Genomic DNA, 21683 nt, shown 5'->3' with positions numbered 1-21683 from the left:
ACTGATTTCTGCCTGTTTCAACTCAAAAGGAACAAAAAAATATGGATTATAAAAATAAACATATACCTTAAACAGAAAGTTTTATTAGGAGACCAGACAATTTCCATCACGCCTTTTTGATTTATAATTTAATTGATTTTGTTTTAGTATGAGAACTGGGAAAATAGGTAAATTCTATGCTTTCTAGAAATTAAGTGAAAGCTTTTAATACATGTATTTTATTCTCTTTTCTGATCACTCGTAATCCAGTTAAGACAATAATTCTGCTTTTCATACATTGATATCTTTCTTATTTATGACATAGATAATAACAATAACTTAACACTTAGCATCTGTTAAAGAATTTTGGCTCCATTGTAGTGTGCTGTGCAAAGCATTTCAAAACTAGTAAGACATGAAAAAAACTTATAGTTTGAAATTTCTTTCAATGCTAGTTTTGTTTTTGTGGAGAAAATTACAGATCATGTTTGAATAGAGTTAACTGTATTTTTTAACTTACTGCAAGGTAATCTGGGCCATCTTTATCGTAAACAAACAAAAGCAACCCATTCAGTTGATCTGTTCTGAATTTGAATGAGATCTCAAATTCCAGTCCACCACTGAAAACACCTGAATGCAGCTCCAAAAACCCTGGAAAGAAGGTGAATGCATACATAAGTAAATCAAATAAGTAAACTGGTTCAAGAAACCAAAAGTAAAAATCTAGGTGCTACTTTATACTCTGACATGAAGAATTCAGGCTTCAAAATTATAGTTCACAGCTTTATCACAGCTTTGAGGACAGTTACCAATAATATACTACAAGAAACCAAACCAGTAAAATATCCTAATTTTTTTGTTGTTGTTTATGTCCCTACAAAAGTAAAATTCACTTTTCAGACACACATCCAATCTGCATATAGATTACAGCAGCACTATCTGCAATTCCTCTTCCATGCAGCAACCTTCTGTCAACCAAGAGACACAATTTTAAACAGAAATAATCCCATATAGCTAAAGCTGCCTTGAAAAGCAGATCACTGCAACACTTTTGACACAACCACCTTCTCTATTATCTCAATAACATATTTGGATAGAGCAATAGCACAGCAAACTACCTCTGCCAAGAAAATGTGCTCCTTTTGAGAGTCCAATGGGGCATCCTTCCCAAACATGGTAAACATTGTTTTGTTCTTCAGCGTTCTTCCAGTTCAAAGATTCCCAGTTCTCATAGGGAGTATGCACTTTTTTCAAAAATATGTCACTGAGACAGCCCACAAATCCCTTCTGGATTATCCTCTTCAACCCTGCAAAAAGGAAAATATTTTTAAATTAAATACCTGCAACTGAACATAGGAATTAATTTATATGTTTTCTACATGCTGTCCCTATCATATACGTCCATTTGTGCATAGAAAACCAGCCACCAATCAGTTCATAAAGCTAGCCTCAAAGCTAAATCCAGATTTCTGAATGGGTCTAATCACTAAAGACAGCACCTACTGCTATGTAGTTGAAAAATATTAAACTTTTTGAGAATTTTGCATATAGGTACTTTCAAATCAACAGCATAAATCTACTCTATGAAGATCCAGAAAGCTTTCTTTAAACAAAACAATAATTCTTAAGAAAAGCACGCATGTGCTGAGTAGGAAGCAATAGGTGAGACACAGAAAAGCTGAGGCAGAGAAATACAGGTTTAGAAGCTTCATTGGGAAGTTTTTCCTTCCTTTTTTGTATAAAACAAAAAATCAAAATCAACAACACATAGCTGCTATCCCTTCTTTATTACTGGGGGCAAAAATTCAAATCTGTTTTTATAGCTGCCCTTCTCTTAAATGGTATTTATATTCAGTCTCATTTTGAATATATAGCTGAGGTTTTTGAGCTAGGCATCCTGGATTACTTTGTGAATCAATGCTTTAGAAGAACAGATGCATGTATTTCTGGTTTTAGTGCGATGAAGTAAAGAAGGAAAGTGGAAGTTGAACTCTAGCGTACTCCACATCAAGTCAACTAGATTTCACGTCACAGGTGGAAGCACAAACTTAATAAACATTTTGACTTTCAGATTAATATGAAAAAAACCAAAATTCTGGATATTAATTCACTGAGAAGAGCTGGTTGTGTACTTATATAGACAGTCACCTCTGTCATCTAATGGCAGTTTACACATTTGGCATATATACTAAGTTTATGTATGAAAACTTATGCTTATTGATTCTTCAAGAAGCCAGATATGATCCAGCTCCTTGTAAATTCTATCTCTGTAAAATACAAGTATATTCATACACCTCTGAGCTCAATGCAACAACTTCTGAAGAATACAAACTCACACCAAAAAAGGTCAGCATGTTGTATCCCTGCGTCAAACTGGGATGCAGGGATAGTTTAACCATGTGCTTAAACTAATATGAACAATTTACATTGGTATTTTGGAATGAATTTGTGAAACTGTATATAAAACATACCCATAAGTTTCACACTCACACCAGTTCTGCGTACAAAATCCATTAAAATGTACAGAGACCTCATAAGCTGTTTTAATGCTGATGCAATCAGATATATAGTCATTTCGGTCCATCCCAAAAGAGGAAATTTTAGAAACTGTACAGACTTATTTATCATACTTACCTTCATCCTTTCTTACAATAGTATAACCCTGTGGAAGTCCTCCAACAAAAACTCCTGTGTTCTCGCCAATAATGGTACTGCCACTAGTTGCTAAGGAAGAACCTGAACAAAATAATTTATCATTCACATACTCAGTGCTTTCAACAGATTTTCAACTCAATAACAAAATACTAGTATTTTATAAAGAGGCTAATGTGACACAATAGTCTAAGACTTCCATAATACATAATCCAGGAAATATTTAAAGCTCTATTTTACAACAGGAGATCAACACAATTATAGATTCACAAGCACAAAAATACTTAGTATTCAATTATCAAAGACTCACAGTGGAGAGATCCCTCAGATCAACAGACAAACCAATAATGACAAAACAGTCAGAAAATTGATTATTTTTTATTTTCTGTATGGGTGAACACAGGTAGTGAAAAAGTAAGTGAACAATACCCTTAGTAATACCAAAATTATTTAAATTAATTGATTACCTGTGTACTGCCCATCCACTGTGATGTTTCCCAGAGCTTGAATTCTTGTAGCAATTAGTTGGTGCCAACTGTTATCATTATACACTTTTCCACCATCATTAGTAGGAGTGACTGCTACTGCAGATCCCTTTTTATTAACAGAAGAATCTGATTTAGAATATTTTGAAGGCAACATTTAGAATAATGTCCTACTCTTCTATGACAATTTATAGCATATAACATCTAAAAATAAAGACAGTGGTCCTATGTTTAACTTCCTTTGGACTGCTGAATAATGTTTAGGACTTATTTAACCTTCTAAATACAACTACTAAATTTAACCTTCTCAAATAACAAATGAAGGACCAAGCATCCAGTTCCATGTCTATTAAAAATAGAAAATCCTGTGTAGTTCCCCTGATAAAGACAAGGATGAGGCACAAATTATTGAGGGTCATGTCACTCAGATTTTTTATTTTTTATTCATTTTTTTTTTATTATGTGTCTATTTAACTACTTCAAGGATTGCTGTGGCTGTGAAGTTTGATGGCCATGGTTCAATGTGCCATCCATGGAGAGCAGCTGCACATCAGGATTGTTAATTGCAGCACCTGTCCACATGAAGGGATCCAAAAAAGGGGTGCATGTGTAGCACGGTAGATGCATTTTCTCTCCATGTTAACCTCGTATTAAAAGGACTATAATTTCTAGATGAGAAAGTACCATACATTTATGGGGGTAAAAGGTCATACCAAGAGATTCAGGAAAATAAAACAAAGCAAAACCACCCTCAAAATAAAAGTCAAACAAAAAAACCCCAACCAAATAAATAAACCAAACTAAACAAGAAAAACCCCAAATGGCAGTTATTGGGGTTGCTTTTATGGTACAAGGGATGCTTGTAAAAATGTATTTAAATTTAAGGAGAACTTTTACCTGATTTTAATAAACAAATAAAAATACTACATGAAGGGGTGAATTTAAGGACATCTATTACTTGTATAGAGAAATCTTTTTTGAATTGCTGAGTAAGAGGAGGGTAATAGATGCAGTTATCAAACTAAACCTCAAGAACGCAAAGAAGCAAACAAAATATCACATAAATTATTGTAATGATGTAATAAAAATAAAATTAATATATTTCAAGAAATTTCCTGATATTTATATCCAAATCATCATCTAACTTATTAATAATTCCTATAAGATTGCCTCAGGACTTTATATCATTCCTAAACTATCTGGGAACTCAACGTTATTCTGCTGAATTCACAAAAGAGAATGGTCCAGTACAGCAGGCAACTACTGATAGAAAAATGTTTCTTTATATAGGTACTGTGCTATAATCTCAACCACTGCAGTTACTTTACGTCTTCAAAAAACAATTTCCAAAAGTACATAAATGAAAAATTTGGTTCCTTCTAACTTGGGAGTCCAGCTTGTAACTTTCCAGCAGCAAGCCAAACAGTTGAACAATTTTTTTCCAGATCTTCTAGCATTATTTTTGGTCCAAGGATCTTAGAATTATGCACATGGAGAAAAGCCGTTGATAGAAACAACCACCTATTTTGATTAATACTAAAACCTTCTTATTAAAATTTAGTATTCTGCCTCTAGTGATGTTCATGCATTAGAAATTCCATTCTGGCACACAGACTTATGAACCCAGAATACATTTTACATTTGGCATTGGGGACAGTCACTGTGTATCCTATGCATCAAAATACATATGTGATATGCATGTCTGTACACAGTTAAAGAAAAAACTATTTCCCCTGTTATTTACAGCATGTTTCCAGCTCCATTAAGCCAACATCCTGGTACTGAGGAGGTCTGGAGAGCAGTCCCTCTGCCCCATAATAAGAATACAAAGCTATATATCCTTACATACTAATGGCACTTTTTCATATACTATTTTTTATTGTCTTTTCTCCTGTTTCAACATTTTAATATTTTACAAACACACACATTTCATTATCGTAGTTTAATAATTAAAACCAGAACTGGTGTCATGCCCAATTAATGTGCCCTGGTAGCATGCCCATTAGTTTTTCCATTAGTGAATTCAACAATACTAATGGGATTACTAGCATGGGATGCTAATTGGGCGTGACATAAGAAACTGGCTTACTTCTTAGCATACCCTTGCTAATGATGAAATTAATGAGCATTTTATTAAATGCTGTCTCATCAAAGTGTACTTAGTTAGCGTTAAAATTGTTACAAACGATGCTGCATTCTAAAGATCAGGTGCCTGAATAAGTGGTTCTTCACATTATGTTTGGCAACAGTATAGAGCGTTAACAGTTTTATACATCAGAAACCACATTTATTTGTAACCAATTCAATCTGGGACCACACAGGCATACATGCCAACCTGTGCTTCAACATTTTGCAGGGGAGGGAAGGCAAAAGAAAAAAAAAAGTGTTCAGGGTTTAGTACGTGCTGTACTGGAGAGGCCTTTTTACACTTTTTCCAGAGCTACCGGAGTCACTCTGGGATCACATTCAAACAGCCTGCTGAAAGACGGCTTGTCATGGATTTTGGAAATCACATATTTTGAAATCTGGATTATTTTTCTATGCCATACAATAAGTCTTAATATTTGGTTGCTATCAGTATTAACTGAGTTAATATAAATTATTAACTGAGTAAATATAAATTATTCTGTCATACTGATGTCTACATTGAAAATACAGAGAAACATCACAAATATGAATCTTCAGAGATACTGTCTCAGGTGCCGAAGTTTGAATGCAACAACACTTTTCCCAGTCAAGTTCTTTCAATGCTTAAACTCCTACTACTAAGGAGGCGAACAAGTACTGAAGTTTTCCCAGTGCCAAGAAGGAGGGTCTAGTTGGGACACATAGCCAACCAAGTATTGTCCATCTTCCTTCCTTTTATTCTGTGGAATAACAACCTCACCTCACTGTGCCTAATACTTTGGCCTCTCCATGACAAGAACAACAAACAAGGCAAGTATCTGGTGTTCCTCCTTTTTGCTGTAGAATTCAGTAAATGAATCATCTTCTAAAACAGAAGAGCTGGATACAATTTCCTTCATCCTGTGAGAAGAATCTCCATCTATCCTCAGGCTGTCCTAATCATTTAGGAAAAAAAGTGCTTCATATTGGCCTTATATTTCCACTGTAACTGATTTCACTTGGTGTAAGATATTCAGTACTTCCCTGGGGAAAAAAAAATTACCTGTAGCTACTGAAAGATAACCATACATTTAGGTGGAGTTCACTGTGTAATTTAGGTGTAGATGTATAGACATCACAATAAGAAAAAAAATCCAGAGACAGCTGAAGCTTTACAGACACTCTGAGTTTGGAGGAAGCTCTATGGAAAAATTTGATTGTTCCAAAATGACTATGGAAGACATCTGTTTGCAAAAAAACCTCATGCTTCCTGAACCATGAGTAGAAACCCACAAAGAATGGCAGTAAAACAATTAGTAGGAAAAAAGAGCAGTTGCACAGCACAAAAGGAAGACAAAAAAGAATGGTCAGAAAACAGCCAGATGAATGGTGGTGTACATGGACCTCAGAGAAGTATGAATGGACACGAAGAAAAGGATTTGAAATTAACACTTAGCGAAGGAAGAAGCGAGGCTGCTGAAGGCTCCCCACCAGGAGGACTTGGCAGGACCATCCCCAGAGCACACACAACAAAGAGAGAACGCGCGGCTGATCACGAGCAAAGATACAGCCCAGCATCCCGAAAGGGACTGAGGGTGCAAATAATTAACCTGCGACAGGTCACAGCTGGAAGGGAGCACAGAATATTACACCACACTGCTGCAGATAAAAAGCTGCAGAGACACAATTGTCATCAAAAAGAATGTTGGCAATTTCTCAGAGAAGAGCATAAAGGAAGGTCCATAAATGTTTACTGTATATGTCAGGACTATAATTAGAGACAACAATGCATATAACCTGGCTAAGACATCACATGATGTCAATAAGAAGTAATTAAAGCATTTGCACAGTAATGCAGACTGGGATGCACAAATGAAAGACGAAGAAATGCTGCTACAGTACAGGACATCTGACACTGTAGGAAAGGAATAGCAAATCATGGCAAAAGAAAAAAAGAAACAAACTATGACAAAAAGAAACAAAAGTAATGACAGTAAGGTAGCACAGCATATTAGGGATACAGAAGTCTGAAAATATTTGATAACTGAATTTTCAGAGGTAAAAGAAAAGGTTTCTACACAAAACACTTTGATGTAGGCCACTGTACCCTACTTTTGAATCTGAGAATGTACAGGAATCTCTTCCACACTATTAATGAGAAATTAGAAAGCATTAGCTTTCAAGATAGTAAATCAACTATTAAGACCTACACTGTTCCTGGACGCCTTGAATGACAGTTTTTTTTGGTTTTTTTTTCCTCTAAACAGCAACTGAAGCACTGAAGCAGCATTATAGGCTATTTTATAAGAGGAAACTGTTTAAGTGATAAACCTAAAAATCAGCATGGAACAGCCTGATTCAAATGGAAAAAAAGATAAACAAAGATACATTCATAAACAAGTAGTCTGTTAAAATTCAAGACAGTAATTGATGAAAATATTACATGAAAAAGAAGAATTACATGAAAATGATTACATGAGAAGCTCTAAGGACTGAATATGAGACCTGCTGGGTTTTTTTATGGTTAAGAGGCAGAGGAAAAAGGGGGGGGAGAAAAAATTAAAGCCCTTCTTCCTTTAAGAGCAAAGGGAGCTCTGCTCTTAAAGAGCAGCCACTCTTCCATCTCTCCCCCTTCCCATTCCCCCGATACTGTGGACCCAAACAAATAAAATATCTTCTAGGGAATGATCTAAACAAGCTGACACAAAGCTACTTTAGAAGAAGTGAATCTGCAAGGCATTTGCTAGGAATACTATTTGAAGCATTAAAATGTCAGTTGAAAGACATCCACTCCAATTAACCATCCAACAACAATAAAAAAATCTAAATAAACCTCAGAAGATTGTGCAAAGGAAATAAAACTTTCAGTTAAAAGAAGGTAAAGGTGTAAGAGAACAAAAACAGAACTAGTCCCTATTAAAATGTTTATGAGAACAATATTAACAACATTAAGCTGGGCCCCAAAATCTGAAGTACACATTAAGATAAAGCCGGTGTGTAAATGCTGTAGAATTAATACAAATGTGTATCTTGGCCTTGGAAGCAGATTTAGTATTTTCTAGCATGGGATCACAGACAAGCCTGTCTCTGGGCAGCACCTTGTTTCTTCTATAGGTGCTCCAATCTTAAGGAGATTTTCACTACTGCATAACACCTCCACTTGGTCACAGAGTGACTGTGGCAGAGCTCAGGAGGCAAAGGTTAACAGTGGGTGAGAAGATCTGATAATTATTTACAGTTTCTTGCTTATTTATGAAATATAAGTGAGGCCATCATGTTTTTTAATTCCATAAGGAGATCCAGTTTTGGGCTGCCCAGAAATACAAAATACCCAAAGTGAAATGCAAGGAATTGTGGCCTTATTTTTTCTTTTTATTGCTACTTCCCTCATTATTTATATGTTTGCATAATGGTGACACGCTGATCTCTATAGGAGAACAGTCTCAAGACGGGAGGCTTAAAAATAATTTACTAACATTATATAAACTTACTAACTAATTCAAAAGTTAGTTCTGCACAACTTTGAAATCTTGGTAATTTAAGCTGTAGTGGTGTTTAGTGGTACTGACAAAAAACCCCACTCACAAAAATGCAAAAAAAGTCTTATATTGTGGCATACACAACAAAAAAAGCACAAAGCTTTAGTATTTCAGCTCTTCTCTACTCAAAATCTATAGTTACCTATGGGTTCTGAGAAGCAAATTAGCTTGTATCGATTAAATTTAAAAAACAAACAAAAAAATAACCAACCCAAAAACAAAACAAAAAAAAACCCCAAAGATGAGCATGTAAAAAGTACAAAGATCAATTATATATGCTATTTTTATAGGATCCTGTCTTTTGTTGTACCTGTGGATCAAAAAGAAAGTAAGGACGCCCACTCCTCAGCTGCAGTGCAATGTACTCCTCCTGATTTCCAGGTGATGCAGAGAAAAAAATCAAACCATCAGGCTCCTGGGTTCTAAATTTCACTTTAATACCTGGTTAGAAAAAAGCACGTAGATGGTTAATGCCAAAAGTGTTTTTTGTAAGTTATAACAAAATTTTCAAATAAAATACCATTTTAAAAACAGCAGCAACGTTGCAAACCAAAATCATAGATGTTCTGTTCACCTAAAACCCTTGCTAGACATTGCAGGAGAAATTTTACTAATCCAGATTGATGCAGCCCTTGAAATTTCTGTGAGCCTTTATTAATCTCTAAAAAAAGACATGCAGTTGTGACTAATTTGTTTAGTAACTTCTTTCTTAGGAAAATATAATTCAGATATTAGCACACTATTCTAACAGTTGATGTTTTGCATGTGGATTTTCATTTGTCATTTAACATTTCTATAGGTAAAGCAGAAATGAGGTTTCTGCATGCAAGGATTTGTATGAAGAATAGCAGAGTTTTGGTTCCAAAAGATGTGTTTATCTATAAATTTTTATTTATATTCTTTTATAAATATCATATCTAAGTGCACAAAGAAGACATGGAAAATAAGTAATTTTCCAACAAAAACTGGAAATATCCAAAGGAGTAATGGATGAACTAAGCTCCATTAAGAATTTTCCAGATCATTATCAATAGTCTAGTCCTCCATTTAGTTTCTGAATAAAATCCCTGAGTGTATGGTAGAGCCATGCCTTTACAGCACCAGTTTTTTTGCAAAGGGAAATGAAAAGGCAGTAATATCAACACCCACCTATTCTATACATTTATGACATTTCTGTATAACATGCTTTAACGGAACAAAGTAAGTTACTGGGTTTTACCCAACTCTATCAAACTATCCAGTATTTTCCCAATTTTATGTCAGGCAGAAAACAATAAATAAGTAAAGTTTTTATTGCAGACAGCACCTATATTAAAAAAAACCCCAAAAACTCATCATTCAGATATACATGCATATTAGATTATGCTTGTTAATTACCTGTACCTGAAAGGAATATCCTTTGGCCTCTCTACCTAATTGCATACAATGTCTTCATGTAAATCACATGATACAGTCACAGACACAAAACATTTACAAAGCAGTGAAAATCAGTCCGGCTATTAAAACACCTGCAAAAAGCAGTTGCACACAAGTAGCCCTATGCACGTAAAAAACTCAGCCAACAGTGTCCCTAGCTAAGGAAAAGCATAGCTTTGCCTGGCTCAGAAATGAGCACTTGCAATACTGTGAGGTACTTCCAGCTGTAGTATCTGCTGGAGAGGCTGAGACTGATGGCCTCCGATCCCAGCAATGGGGAGCACAATTAACTTAACAACCTGCCAGTATTTTTATGAAGCTGCCAAAAGATATTTCTGAAGAGCAGAGGATCCCTCCTCACACCTGATGCAGAAGGACAAACGCAAACAAAATCATTTCATTTCTGCAAAAACACCATACATTCTTGTATAATATTGTGTTAGAAAATATAAATTAAATTGTTCATAGCAGCAAAATTTCAGTAAGCATAGAAGTTTTCAATTGTTATGCAGAAGTCTTCTTTTTCTTTGGATATTGAATCCTGCTTGTTTAGAGCCTACAGGTTTATAGAAATTACTGATGAGACGGGAGCCGTTATTTTCTTCTAAATTAATTTGCCACCTATTAAAGAACTGAGGAAATTATTTTATCCCTTTAAATTCAAGGGTCCTTGGAATTTCTCATGAGACAAGGAAGTTCAGTATTAAGAATTTCTCAGGTTTCTAGAAGTGACTACAAGAGAGAGAGAAACCAAATATTAAGAAAACTTCTGCTCCACAGGCAATATTTCACTGCGTGATAAAAGACTTGTGAAATTAATATTTTTCACAAGAAGATAGTAATTAATGCTGGACCTCGTGGTCAAGACAATGGGTCAGAAGCCCATTCAGACTTGTAGCAACTACATGCATGCCGTTTTTCTCTCTTGGTGGCACCGAACACTGGAAATGGATTTAATTCATTTGGACAGAGAAAGCTTTCCTTCCAACATCTGAGAAGTCTCAGAGAACTTGAAAACCACATTGCATTACCAAAATATTTTCCTTTTTTTTTTCATACCTAGGGGGAGGGTGAGACATTTTTCAAGTTTCTCAAAGACTCACATCTATTATTTCAGTATGCATGTCTAAAATCTTAATTTCAATGTTAAATACAACATATAAATAGAAACATAAATAAAGTGACGACATTACAATTACTTTTGTAATTTGTCATATACAGGAACTGCATCTCAGCCACACTAGTCATGCTACTAAATCTTGGAAGGAAAACATGACCATCTGTGGGGCATAGTAGGAAGGTACTTTTAACCAACTGAACCTTGAATTGCAACTCAAGAATTCACCTAACATGTCTGCTTGTGTCACACAAATGATTGTTCCACAAGAACTTGTTATAATTTCTGGGATAAAAACCAACAGGAAATTCTACTACAAATTAAACATTAATGTATGTCATTCAAATAAATTCTTTAATTCCATTTCAAATTACAAATGCAATTGGAGAAGATGTCAGAATTCCTTTAATTATAAATAAAGAAATTTATTTAATTTCTGTAATTGAATTTCTTTAATTATAATGGCATAGTACAAAAAATAATACAAGCATTTTATATAGTGAGCATAAAAGATGAAAAGAAGAATACAGAGTAATAAAAAGGACAAGTAAAAAAAAATAGTAATTATTAGCATTAGTGCTTTCAAATATCCCAAATTGTATTAGGGCAAACTAACCTTCTGTCAGGATCTACATACTTTCAATTTATGCAGAAGCAGATTGGGACTGGATTTCTGTCCTAGTTTCAAAGATGACATGGCCAGGTTAGAATGGGAATGAGACTGTGAAACATGACCAATGCAGGCATTTTCAAAGGCATTCAACTGAGATGCAACAACAGCACATTACCCTGAGAGGGACACAGCTTTGAGAGTCCCTTTCAGGAACAGGCTGACATTACAAGTAAAATTACATAATATTACTCTAATTTTTGATGTGCCAGAACAGTTTTTTGTCTAATAAAGAAAATGCATATGGTGGATTTTTCTTCTCTATCTTTGCTTCCCTCATATAAGTTTAGCAAGGCTCAGAACTTCAGCAGCATTTCAGATTCAGACTACCTGGATTCAGATTCTTTAGCACATTTCAGTATGATTTACAAGACCAGCACAAAAGTATTTGAGCCGCAGGAATGTGCTCTTGAGATGCTGACTGCATTTCTGGCAAGTTTACAGAGCACTTGGGAATATTTTGAGTTTAGAAGGAGCAGTTGGCAGTCAGCAGGAAAATAATAAATTAGAGCAGCTCCTAGATTAGCATAACATATACTAATAATTTATAATTATTAAAGCAATAAAATTATTTTCTGAATTATGCAAAAAACATTTTTTCTCACAAAATAAAAATTTTAAAATTGGTTTTATTTGAGCAAGAAACCATTCACCCAGAATATAAAGGGCAAAAACTTGCTGTAACATATCTTTCCAAATGAACTGAATTGAGTTTAGTTTTTCTAAAAAAAAAGTCAAAAACATTTCAAATACAAAAAACATTTAAGAGTCCTCAAAAATTGTCTTTTGACTTTTTGGGGAAGAGTAGAGAGGAGAATGTAGGCAGGGAGGCAAGACAATTGAGATCATCTTTTGCAATAACACCTGACAGATTTCAGCAAAGTAACCTACTTAAAAATTAATTTTGTCCCAACCATTCAGCAAAAAACACCTGTAAAGCACCTTTCTATAAAACTAGAAGTTCAGAGTTGAAAATAGCCAAAAAGTAGAAGTTATTATAGTCATTAAATACAAAGAAATTATCTGAAAGTCTCAAGACCCTTCACCAAAACTTACATATAACCACATGAACAACTCTATTCAAAAGTATGAAGACTAGTCAAATAAATATATTTCCAACCTTGTCAAAGATCAGCAAGACTAGTTGTTTTAGCTTAATTTCCATAAATACATCAAATCCCAACCCATATGCACAAGATAGATAATAACAGGAATAATACCTTAGCATATTATCGATAATTTCCATGCAAACTTAGGAAGAAAATAAATGGAAAAGAGCATACATTACAACTGGAAAAAAAAAAAGAAGAAATCTGCCAAATACCTTGAAAATCACAAAGCAATTTCAGAAATGACTTTTGCATAATCTGTGAAGCACATCCATTTCCAGTGAATTTTTCCCAAAATTGCACAATTGTAGAAACATAATTTGCATTTCCATTCTACTTATATTGTTATAGGAAATGGTTTCAATAATTACATAATTGCACATTCTAATGAACAGAAAATTGTTGGCAAAGAAAGTGATCACTTTATGCTCACTGAGAGCCTTATTTGTGCATATTGACAGCTAAAATGAATAGAAATTGTATATAAAATTTTGACTACAGCATTAGGCTCTCAGCAGTCCCTTCAGGATGACAAACCTTAAGTGTTTATTTAACATTAAGACTGTGTAAAAATGCTCTTGCTTAATGAAAATACATTTTCTCACAGAAATTATAAACCAAAATTTGTTTTTAACTGGGAAGGGGAGAGATGGAAATTAAAAAATCTCAGTTGCTATGCACCTCAATAGCATTTTGTTGCTATTCTGTCTGTGAGAGCGATACCACATGTCACCACAATAGCTAAAAGAGATTTAATTCATTTTTTTATATATAAGAAAACACACCTGCAGGGAAAAAAATTAGAAGGAAGACTTAACAAAAACTGATCATTTTTCAAAGCAGTTTCATTTCATGGATAGTGGAATTGGAAGAAAAGAAGAAACTCAGAGGAGACTTCCCTGGACATACTTTTGAAGATCCTCTGCTGAATACAAGGACTTCTCCACACTTTGTGTTGGCCTATAGCTCCCTGGATTTTACTGAGAGAAGACAGGAGGTCTTCTTCCCAAAGCTGTCCAAGACCTGTTATTGTTTCTCATACAGGATCAGGCTTAATTTTTTACTGTTACCTTAATGTGTCCAAAAACATTTTCAAAGTGCATCATTACTAACATTACACTAAGTTAGTAATTCCATTGAAGAAGTAAATCCTCTTCATTTTCAAGCTGCTTTAGTTTATTATTAGAAATATAAAATATATATTTAAAAGCTACATATATATGTACATATCATATGTACACACACATGTATAATCTCACATACATAAAATTCCCAAACTTTTTCCTAAACTGTAACTGGACTCCCTTGTCTTTTGTGATCACAGTAAAACCAAGAGAATCTAGAAATCAATGGTTTCTAAACTAGACTGTACAAAAGGCTTGTATTTGAAAAAGTCTAATTTTATTCAGAATGACTTAACATGATTAATTTTTTTAGGTATTCTTAATACATCAAACTGCCAAAAAGCTAAATCAAACTAAAATGTTGAGCAAGTATAAACACAGAGTATGGTGAGTGAATGAAAGGAGAAAACAGGCAACATTTTTTGTGGAAACCAACTATCAAGCAAAACCCCAAATTCTCTTGATGAGATCTGAGTGTTTCTTTTACACTAAAATGACTAATTTGATACCTGTTTTTTCTTATTTTGCTTGCTACCCCATTATACCCACTACTGGTAAAACAAACAGGACATTTTAGCTTTAATCTTCTTACTACATAACCCAAATAACTTCAGTCATGTTTGCATTAATGCTGCATTAATCATGTTGTTGCGTATTAATGAGTTTTCGGGCTATGCTAATTACTGTCATAGATTCTGCAGCAGCCCATTAAATATACAAATTACAGAATTAAAGAGCCAGAGCTCTTCATGATTAATCTTTAAATGGAGAAAAACTAATGATGTCTGTACAAAGTTTCCCTCCACTTTTGGCTGACTGAGCCCAATGAACAATCAATTAGATTATTTGAAGAATAAGAATACTGCTCATACTAAAATATATGTTATGCTGTTATTCTATGCAGTAGACACACATTTATAAGTCTCCATCAAATGCATTTCTGTAACATATTCCAGGCTTTAAGGTCTCCCAAAGTGCTGCATGGGGAAAAAACTTATGGATACTCCAATTCATTACTGCATACTCATAGGAGTCTGCTGGTTCTATATGAATACAGTAAATCAATCTTCTTCTTTTAGCAAGGACACAAGTCCTGCTACTCCCCAGTAGAAAAGATTTACAGCAAACCTTGGTGAAAAGAAAGCCAAGATAAGTTTAAAGTCATTTGATAAGATTTGATGTATTAGTAGCACTTTATCCCCTCACTAACAGAGTGATGCTTTGTCAGGAATAGTGCAATACCTAGTGGTTAAATCAAGAGATTCAGAATTAGGAGACCTTGGCTCTGTACTCAGCCAATGACTGGGGTATGTCACGAGAGCCATCACTTAAAACACCTTCCTTCCATATTCCTCCTTCCTGAAGAACAGTGGCCAATATAGCGTGTGTAAGGTTCTATAATGCTTGAAAAATTCATTACTGTCTTGTCCTCCACAGCCTAACACACAGATAAAATCATCAAAATGCTCACGTGTGTTCAGAAAAGTTACCTACAGACAAGGCATTTACTGACATTTGAGAAACACCAATACTTCCAAAAGAGGGGATTAGTTCAGCTTCCTCCAAAAACTGCACACTATGCAGAACATCACAAGACTTCCCTAAGGAACAAATTATCAGTCTGTAGTAATATTATGCTGCACATCAGTAGATGCAGCTCAGAATTAACTGGCTTTTCCAGACCTGTCATATTACTTCTTTATACCATGAAAAAATAAATAAACTCTACTTTATACATTAAAGGATTTATATTTATACAAAGTAATTCTTTAAGACAAAACCAACCTGCTCAGGGCAAGATTGATCATGGTATGAGAATACTTTCATATGAAGTGAAAAAGACTTATTTACTACAATTAGTGAACAAGGAAGACGATGGAATACAAATATTTGAGATTGCTTAGGAAAGGCAGTTAGAGAGCAGAGAAGCTGTCCAAAACACACTCAACATGTAAAAAAGGCCATTTAAGGGAAGTAAAAAGAAAGTTCAAAGCTTTTCACAGGTACATTACAACTTTCTCAGTGAAAATAGAAATATAATTCTGACCACCTTCAAAATATTGGCACATGTTATCTAAGAATTTGGCCAAGATCCAAAAGCAACTGGTTAGTCTGCTGACCTAGATGTATCTAAACAAAAAAAAATAAGGCCTCAGAAAACCATATGAGAGATCAGGGTGAAACCAGATACAAAGATGCAGGTGATGCCATTATCTGTGAGCATCCTCTGTCATTAGAGTCAATAGCCAGCTATTTACACAGTCTTTTAAGTAAAACTATCATTAAAGAAATTAGTGACCTGCCTCAAATTCATTTATTAAGCCAGTCTATGAACAGAATTCATAACTGTTTTCCACTATGTATATTGGGAAAGCATACAATGACCATGTCATCCAACCAGCATCACTTTCTCAAAGCATAGCTACCAGAGTAGAAATAAAACTTATTTTGAAACCCACAGAATCAAATGCTGCTTGGTGTGAGGATCAGCTGCAAGTTTGTTTCTATGTTGCTCAATATTGAAGTGAAATATGAACAAAGAGGAAACATCACTCCAAATTTCACTCAATGCTTTCTTTCATGTTGATGCACATCAAGCAAAATCTGAGAAAAAATTATTCAAACATTTTAAATTATTTATCTTTATTTATTCATTTTTTGATGCCTAGGAAAGTTCAAAAGACTCTGATTTTGTTAGAAAAGGAAGAAAATAGTTTCTAGGAATAAGAATCTTTTATGAGCAATTTCATTAATTCAAAGGTTGATATTTAAAGAATGGAAAGAGAGGAAAGCATTCATCTTCATTTTAACATAAATTCTTTAGAGAAAGAACTGAATTCTGTTACCCGTATGTGAATTAGTGCATAAAAAAGGTCATTTTATGCAACAAGGGTAAGGTGGGAGAGGCTTCTAGGTATTAATGCAATGCAAATCATAATTACTAGAAATATGATGACAAGAAGAATCACTTCCAAGATTTACAACAGTGCAATCTATAAAAGGTCAACATCACAGTGAAATCAGAAATGAGCTGGAGGTCAGTAGTTGTAAATAGCACTTCAATTATAAGCCTTTAGTTAGTATTTCCAGCAGTAGTACAAATGTAACACTGCACAGATAGTAATTTAACTGATCAAGGGAAAAGAGTTAGACTACAATTGAGTAAAATGTAAATACATCAAAATTAAAGTCAGTGTAATGATCTGAAACATAGCAAATGGAGACAACCACGCACTAGCCAAGGCAGAATCCCATCACACAGCTTCTCAGAAGGCTGAAAGCACAATAACATGGAAATCCTGCAGCAAGTGAGGAGGATTATTGATTAGACAGTGTACATAAGGAACAGAACAATAACTGAAATAAGCTGATGAGTGTCTAGAAGAATACTAGAGGACAAAAATGGAAATGTAACAAGGAGGGAAAAAAACCCAGAAAAACTTACAGACAAAAATATAACACCAGGGAGAAAACATTCAGCAAAAAGTAAAGATTGAAGTTACAAACTCAGCAACAAATGCTACTCATGGTAGAACTGAGAATAAAAAAGCTAACAACATCTTCAAGTTAAATCAGCAATTTAAGGTAGAGCAGCAAACTGCAACAAAACTGCCAAATTAAAAATTAACTGAAAGGAATATATAATATTTTCATCTAGTCATATTTGCAGCAGTATTTCCCTTGAGTATTCTTCACATAATACCCTTTTCCAAAGGAAGCCTAAAAGTGGTTTTATTTGTAGAGACTAAGCTCAGAAAAGGATTTCAATAGAATGATCAGGTGCAAGCTTTATATATGGATATATAGGCAACTGTGTGGGATCTCTCATTGCCTTCCAAGCTATTTACCGTCTAATGGAATTACATCTTGTGCAGCAGGTCCTGTTTTGGAAGTGTCAATAATATTGCATCACATTTTGTTCTGTTATTCCTGTGCCTCTGTACCCAGGAACTGCACAACCTGTGAATTAAGTGTTTTATGGGCTTTGGCATGAAATGTTCACTGAAAACATATCCAAACACTTTGTAGCAATTATGCAGAATATTTTACTTAAAATATGATCCAGAGCTACCAAACCACTGTCTGCAATACCTCAGTTTCAATGAAAGCACAGCCCTTACAGATCAGGACAGAACAGAAACAGAAAAGTTCAGCCCAACCTCTCCTGTGCTGGACATGTAGATGATGGCATTTTTCACTTTAGGATTCAGATACTAAGTGAAACCAGTTTATTCAAAATGTAGTCCTGGTACATGAGAACAAAGCACAACTACTCCTTTTCAGTGTAAACTCCTTTTCATTCTAGTGTTAGGGCCTTGCCTAGATTACTAGTCTCTATCAGGAGTTAATTATGTCCTTAATATGAATTTCAGAATAGACCAGAGTCTGTATCTACTTAATCAGGAAAAAGACCTACTGACTTCAGTGAGAAACCTAACTGAGACAGAGTTTATTTTACATCTGCTTTGAATTGTTTAAATCCATGAGAGGAATGCAAAATAAATTCTAAAGCAGAAGACTGCTAAAATATAATCTACACAAAAATAACAGATGCAAGTTGGAAAGTTGTAACCAAATTCAAGTCTCAAAAGCAGGAAATTCTGCTGAAGAAGGGTGATATGCAGGATATGCAAGGGAAGCTGCAGCTGAAGGAAGTGAGAAAAGAAAGAGCCAAAGGTATGCAATTTACTTTTCCTTTCATAGAATATTTCTTGTGGACCATATGAGTCAGTACCACTTTTTGAAGTGTCACTTCATAGTTGATTTTGTGGTATTTGTAGTTGTACTTTGAACTGGTTTTAGGTTATTGTTTTTATCTTTGCCTTGAATGGTTTATATCTATTTCATTGCCTAGTATGATATGCAATTTGTGCTAACACAGTTCTGCTCACCTTCAGTCCATTTCCACCCTCACCTCGGTCCAAATATTTGTAAAATTTTTTGCCCCTCTCTTCCACCCATCTCGTCTCTTCTATGACCTTATCTACCCTTCTTTCTGGCCATTTCTGCCCTTCTGCTATATTCTCTGTCCTTCCCTTTTGCACTGTTTGTTTCTCCTTCTTTCCCATTCATCTCCCCCCATCTTTTTCGCTGTTCTGTCTGCCCAGCTCCGTCTGCCTTTCTTAGACCTTCTCCATCTGCCTTTCTTAGACCTTCTCCATCTGCCTTTCTTAGACCTTCTCCATCCTTCCTTGACCTCCTCCATTAGTTGTAATCCTGAAAGATAACCTTGGCCCTGCAGTCTTTAAATGATCATGTCAAGGCAAGAAAGCCAACAGGATAAAGCCAACATACTGGGGCTGTTACTGCAAAAGTTAACTACTATGCACTGTCTAAAATAATAAGAGGTAAGTGCTGCATTGAGAAGCTAAGAAATCTAGCAATGTTCTCTTAGAAACTACTTTAGCACATGTGTGATCTCTGCTTACTCTCCCTAAGGTTTCTTAGTGCACAGAAGGAAGCTTTTGTCTTGATTGGTACAGCACTCAATCCCTGGACTGGATTTGAAAATAGAAGTGGGGAGGGAGGAAAAAACCACCTAAGTAGTTTTGCAGCATTGGCTGCTGTTACCATTTCCTTTTCATTTGTTGGAAAGCCATGGCCCAATATACAGCCCCAGTAACTGAACAGGGGACTTTATGTTATTTATCATATGTTAAGATCATATTCACCAAATTCACCAATATCCTCTGCTCTGCCAAGCTTCTATACAGAGCGTGCCATAGAAAACATGACCCAGTGCAGTAAGCCAGCTGTGGAGGTTGTGTCATCAATTTGTAGTCTGGCGTATTCCCAAGAACCAAACCCCTGCATTAAACACATACAAAAGCATGAAACAGAACAAGCATGGCAATGAAATCACATTTATCTACAGCTGAATATTCAGACAGTATGAAATACTTTCAGAGTGATAAATACAACCCAAATCCTCCTTCTGCCCTGGTTTTTAAGAAAGCACTCTGGTTGTATGTAATGGACATGGAAAAGCTCCTGTGCAATCCAGCTAATGTGATCAATACACATTGCAGGGGACAGATGTAACCAGGTACTCCATCCTGTGTGCAGTCACCAACCTGGAAAAGCAGGGTGGCACACAATAATGCTGGCAGTAATGGAACACAGAGGTAACACCCTCCTCCTACCCAGGTGGTGGAGATGCTCCACAGAGGAAGATTAGAGCTGAGATTTTCACCACATGTCCAGATGCAAATAAAAGCCAGTTGGTTTGGTGTTTCAGTGCTTTTCCCTGTATGGTAAGGAGTTCATGATTTTCTCATGGCTATAATCAATGCTCAATGGAAATTAGGTTTATTACTAAATTCTGAACTACACCTGTTAGTACACACCATAAGGCAGACTACTGTCAACTTTTGTTCCTAATACAAAACAGACATGTAAAGATTTATCATTCAACTCATTTTAGTAATCTAAATAAAAAGAGATAAGGCCAATACTGAAAATCCTTTCTTTTAATTTCTTCACATAGCATGATGTCATTTAACCTCCATATATTATGATATTTTCAGGCAGGTATTGATTGAGCCTATGTCATCTTTTCAGAATTTTTAATTCCTTAAGGGATTCTTGAATTAAAGACCTCTTTGCTATAGACTGCCTTTGAGTTGACTTTTACATTATTACTTAAAACTTGACTGATTACAGAATATATGACTAATTCAGAATTATGACAATAAGGAAATTTCTCCTCTTCTGCAAAACTCACTGATAATTTTTTCTTTCTCTCTCTTTTTCTCAAAATATAAGGCTTACTGCAACAGAAAAAATCATTATTGATTAAAACACTGTAATAGATTAAATCAAAAAGTGGGTGATCGGACATATAACATTATTTGGAAGTATGAGAGTTTATATTATTTTGTTTCCAGTGTGATCATTTTGCCACTTGCAGTACCTCATAAGAAGACACACATAAAAGAAAAGGAGCAATCTTTTCTCGTGTGCTGTAAAAAGCCACGTTTTTCCTGTTCCTTGTGATGACACAGCTTGATTAACTCGCTGATTATTTTAAAGTTTTGCTTGTGATCCTAGATCAGTGTAAAGGATACGGGAAAAAATACGTCATCCTTAACAATGCAAAACCCCTGATTTATAGATGCTCTTTAAAGCACTAAATAAAAAGAATAGTTAAAAGGCTGAATTGTGCAATTGCAGCAGCAAGGAATGCCTAGCACAGAATGGCATAGCCACAAAGGAGGCAAAGGCTCCCAAATAGCACATGTGCCTCAGCTGTGTCAGAGTAGGGCTTCCACCAACGGGAACTCGGGTAATCTACACCCCAAACTGCTGGGCAAAGGCTGCAGTGGGCTGGCAATGCTACAGCCTTACAGCCAGCTCAACCCTGTCCCACAGTGAGAGCTCTGGGGAGAGGCTGCTTGGGAGCTGATAACGCATTTCCTCCCAAAACATGCAGTAGTAATCCCGAGGCTCTTAGGTGTAGGAAGATTTCAGGAGAACTGGGCATTTC

General features: G+C 35.2%; 1 protein-coding gene across 4 annotated transcripts in view; it reads right to left on the bottom strand.

Moving 5' to 3' along the window:
* Nucleotides 1-21683, bottom strand: part of USH2A (usherin) — a 391511-nt gene that overhangs the window by 235910 nt on the left and 133918 nt on the right. For all 4 annotated transcript variants that reach the window (XM_064414216.1, XM_064414218.1, XM_064414217.1 and 1 more), the window contains 5 exons: nucleotides 9072-9202; nucleotides 3099-3225; nucleotides 2614-2715; nucleotides 1098-1286; nucleotides 500-630 (listed from right to left, as the gene is read on the bottom strand). In XM_064414216.1, the coding sequence (XP_064270286.1) occupies nucleotides 500-630; nucleotides 1098-1286; nucleotides 2614-2715; nucleotides 3099-3225; nucleotides 9072-9202 (680 nt within the window). The remainder of the gene's footprint in view (nucleotides 1-499; nucleotides 631-1097; nucleotides 1287-2613; nucleotides 2716-3098; nucleotides 3226-9071; nucleotides 9203-21683) is intronic.

The sequence above is a fragment of the Passer domesticus genome, chromosome 3 (assembly GCF_036417665.1).
Source record: "Passer domesticus isolate bPasDom1 chromosome 3, bPasDom1.hap1, whole genome shotgun sequence".
Classification (NCBI taxonomy): Eukaryota; Metazoa; Chordata; class Aves; order Passeriformes; family Passeridae; genus Passer; species Passer domesticus.
The sequence above is the reverse complement of the archived record's forward strand: the minus strand, read 5'-3'. Positions and strand labels throughout refer to the sequence as shown.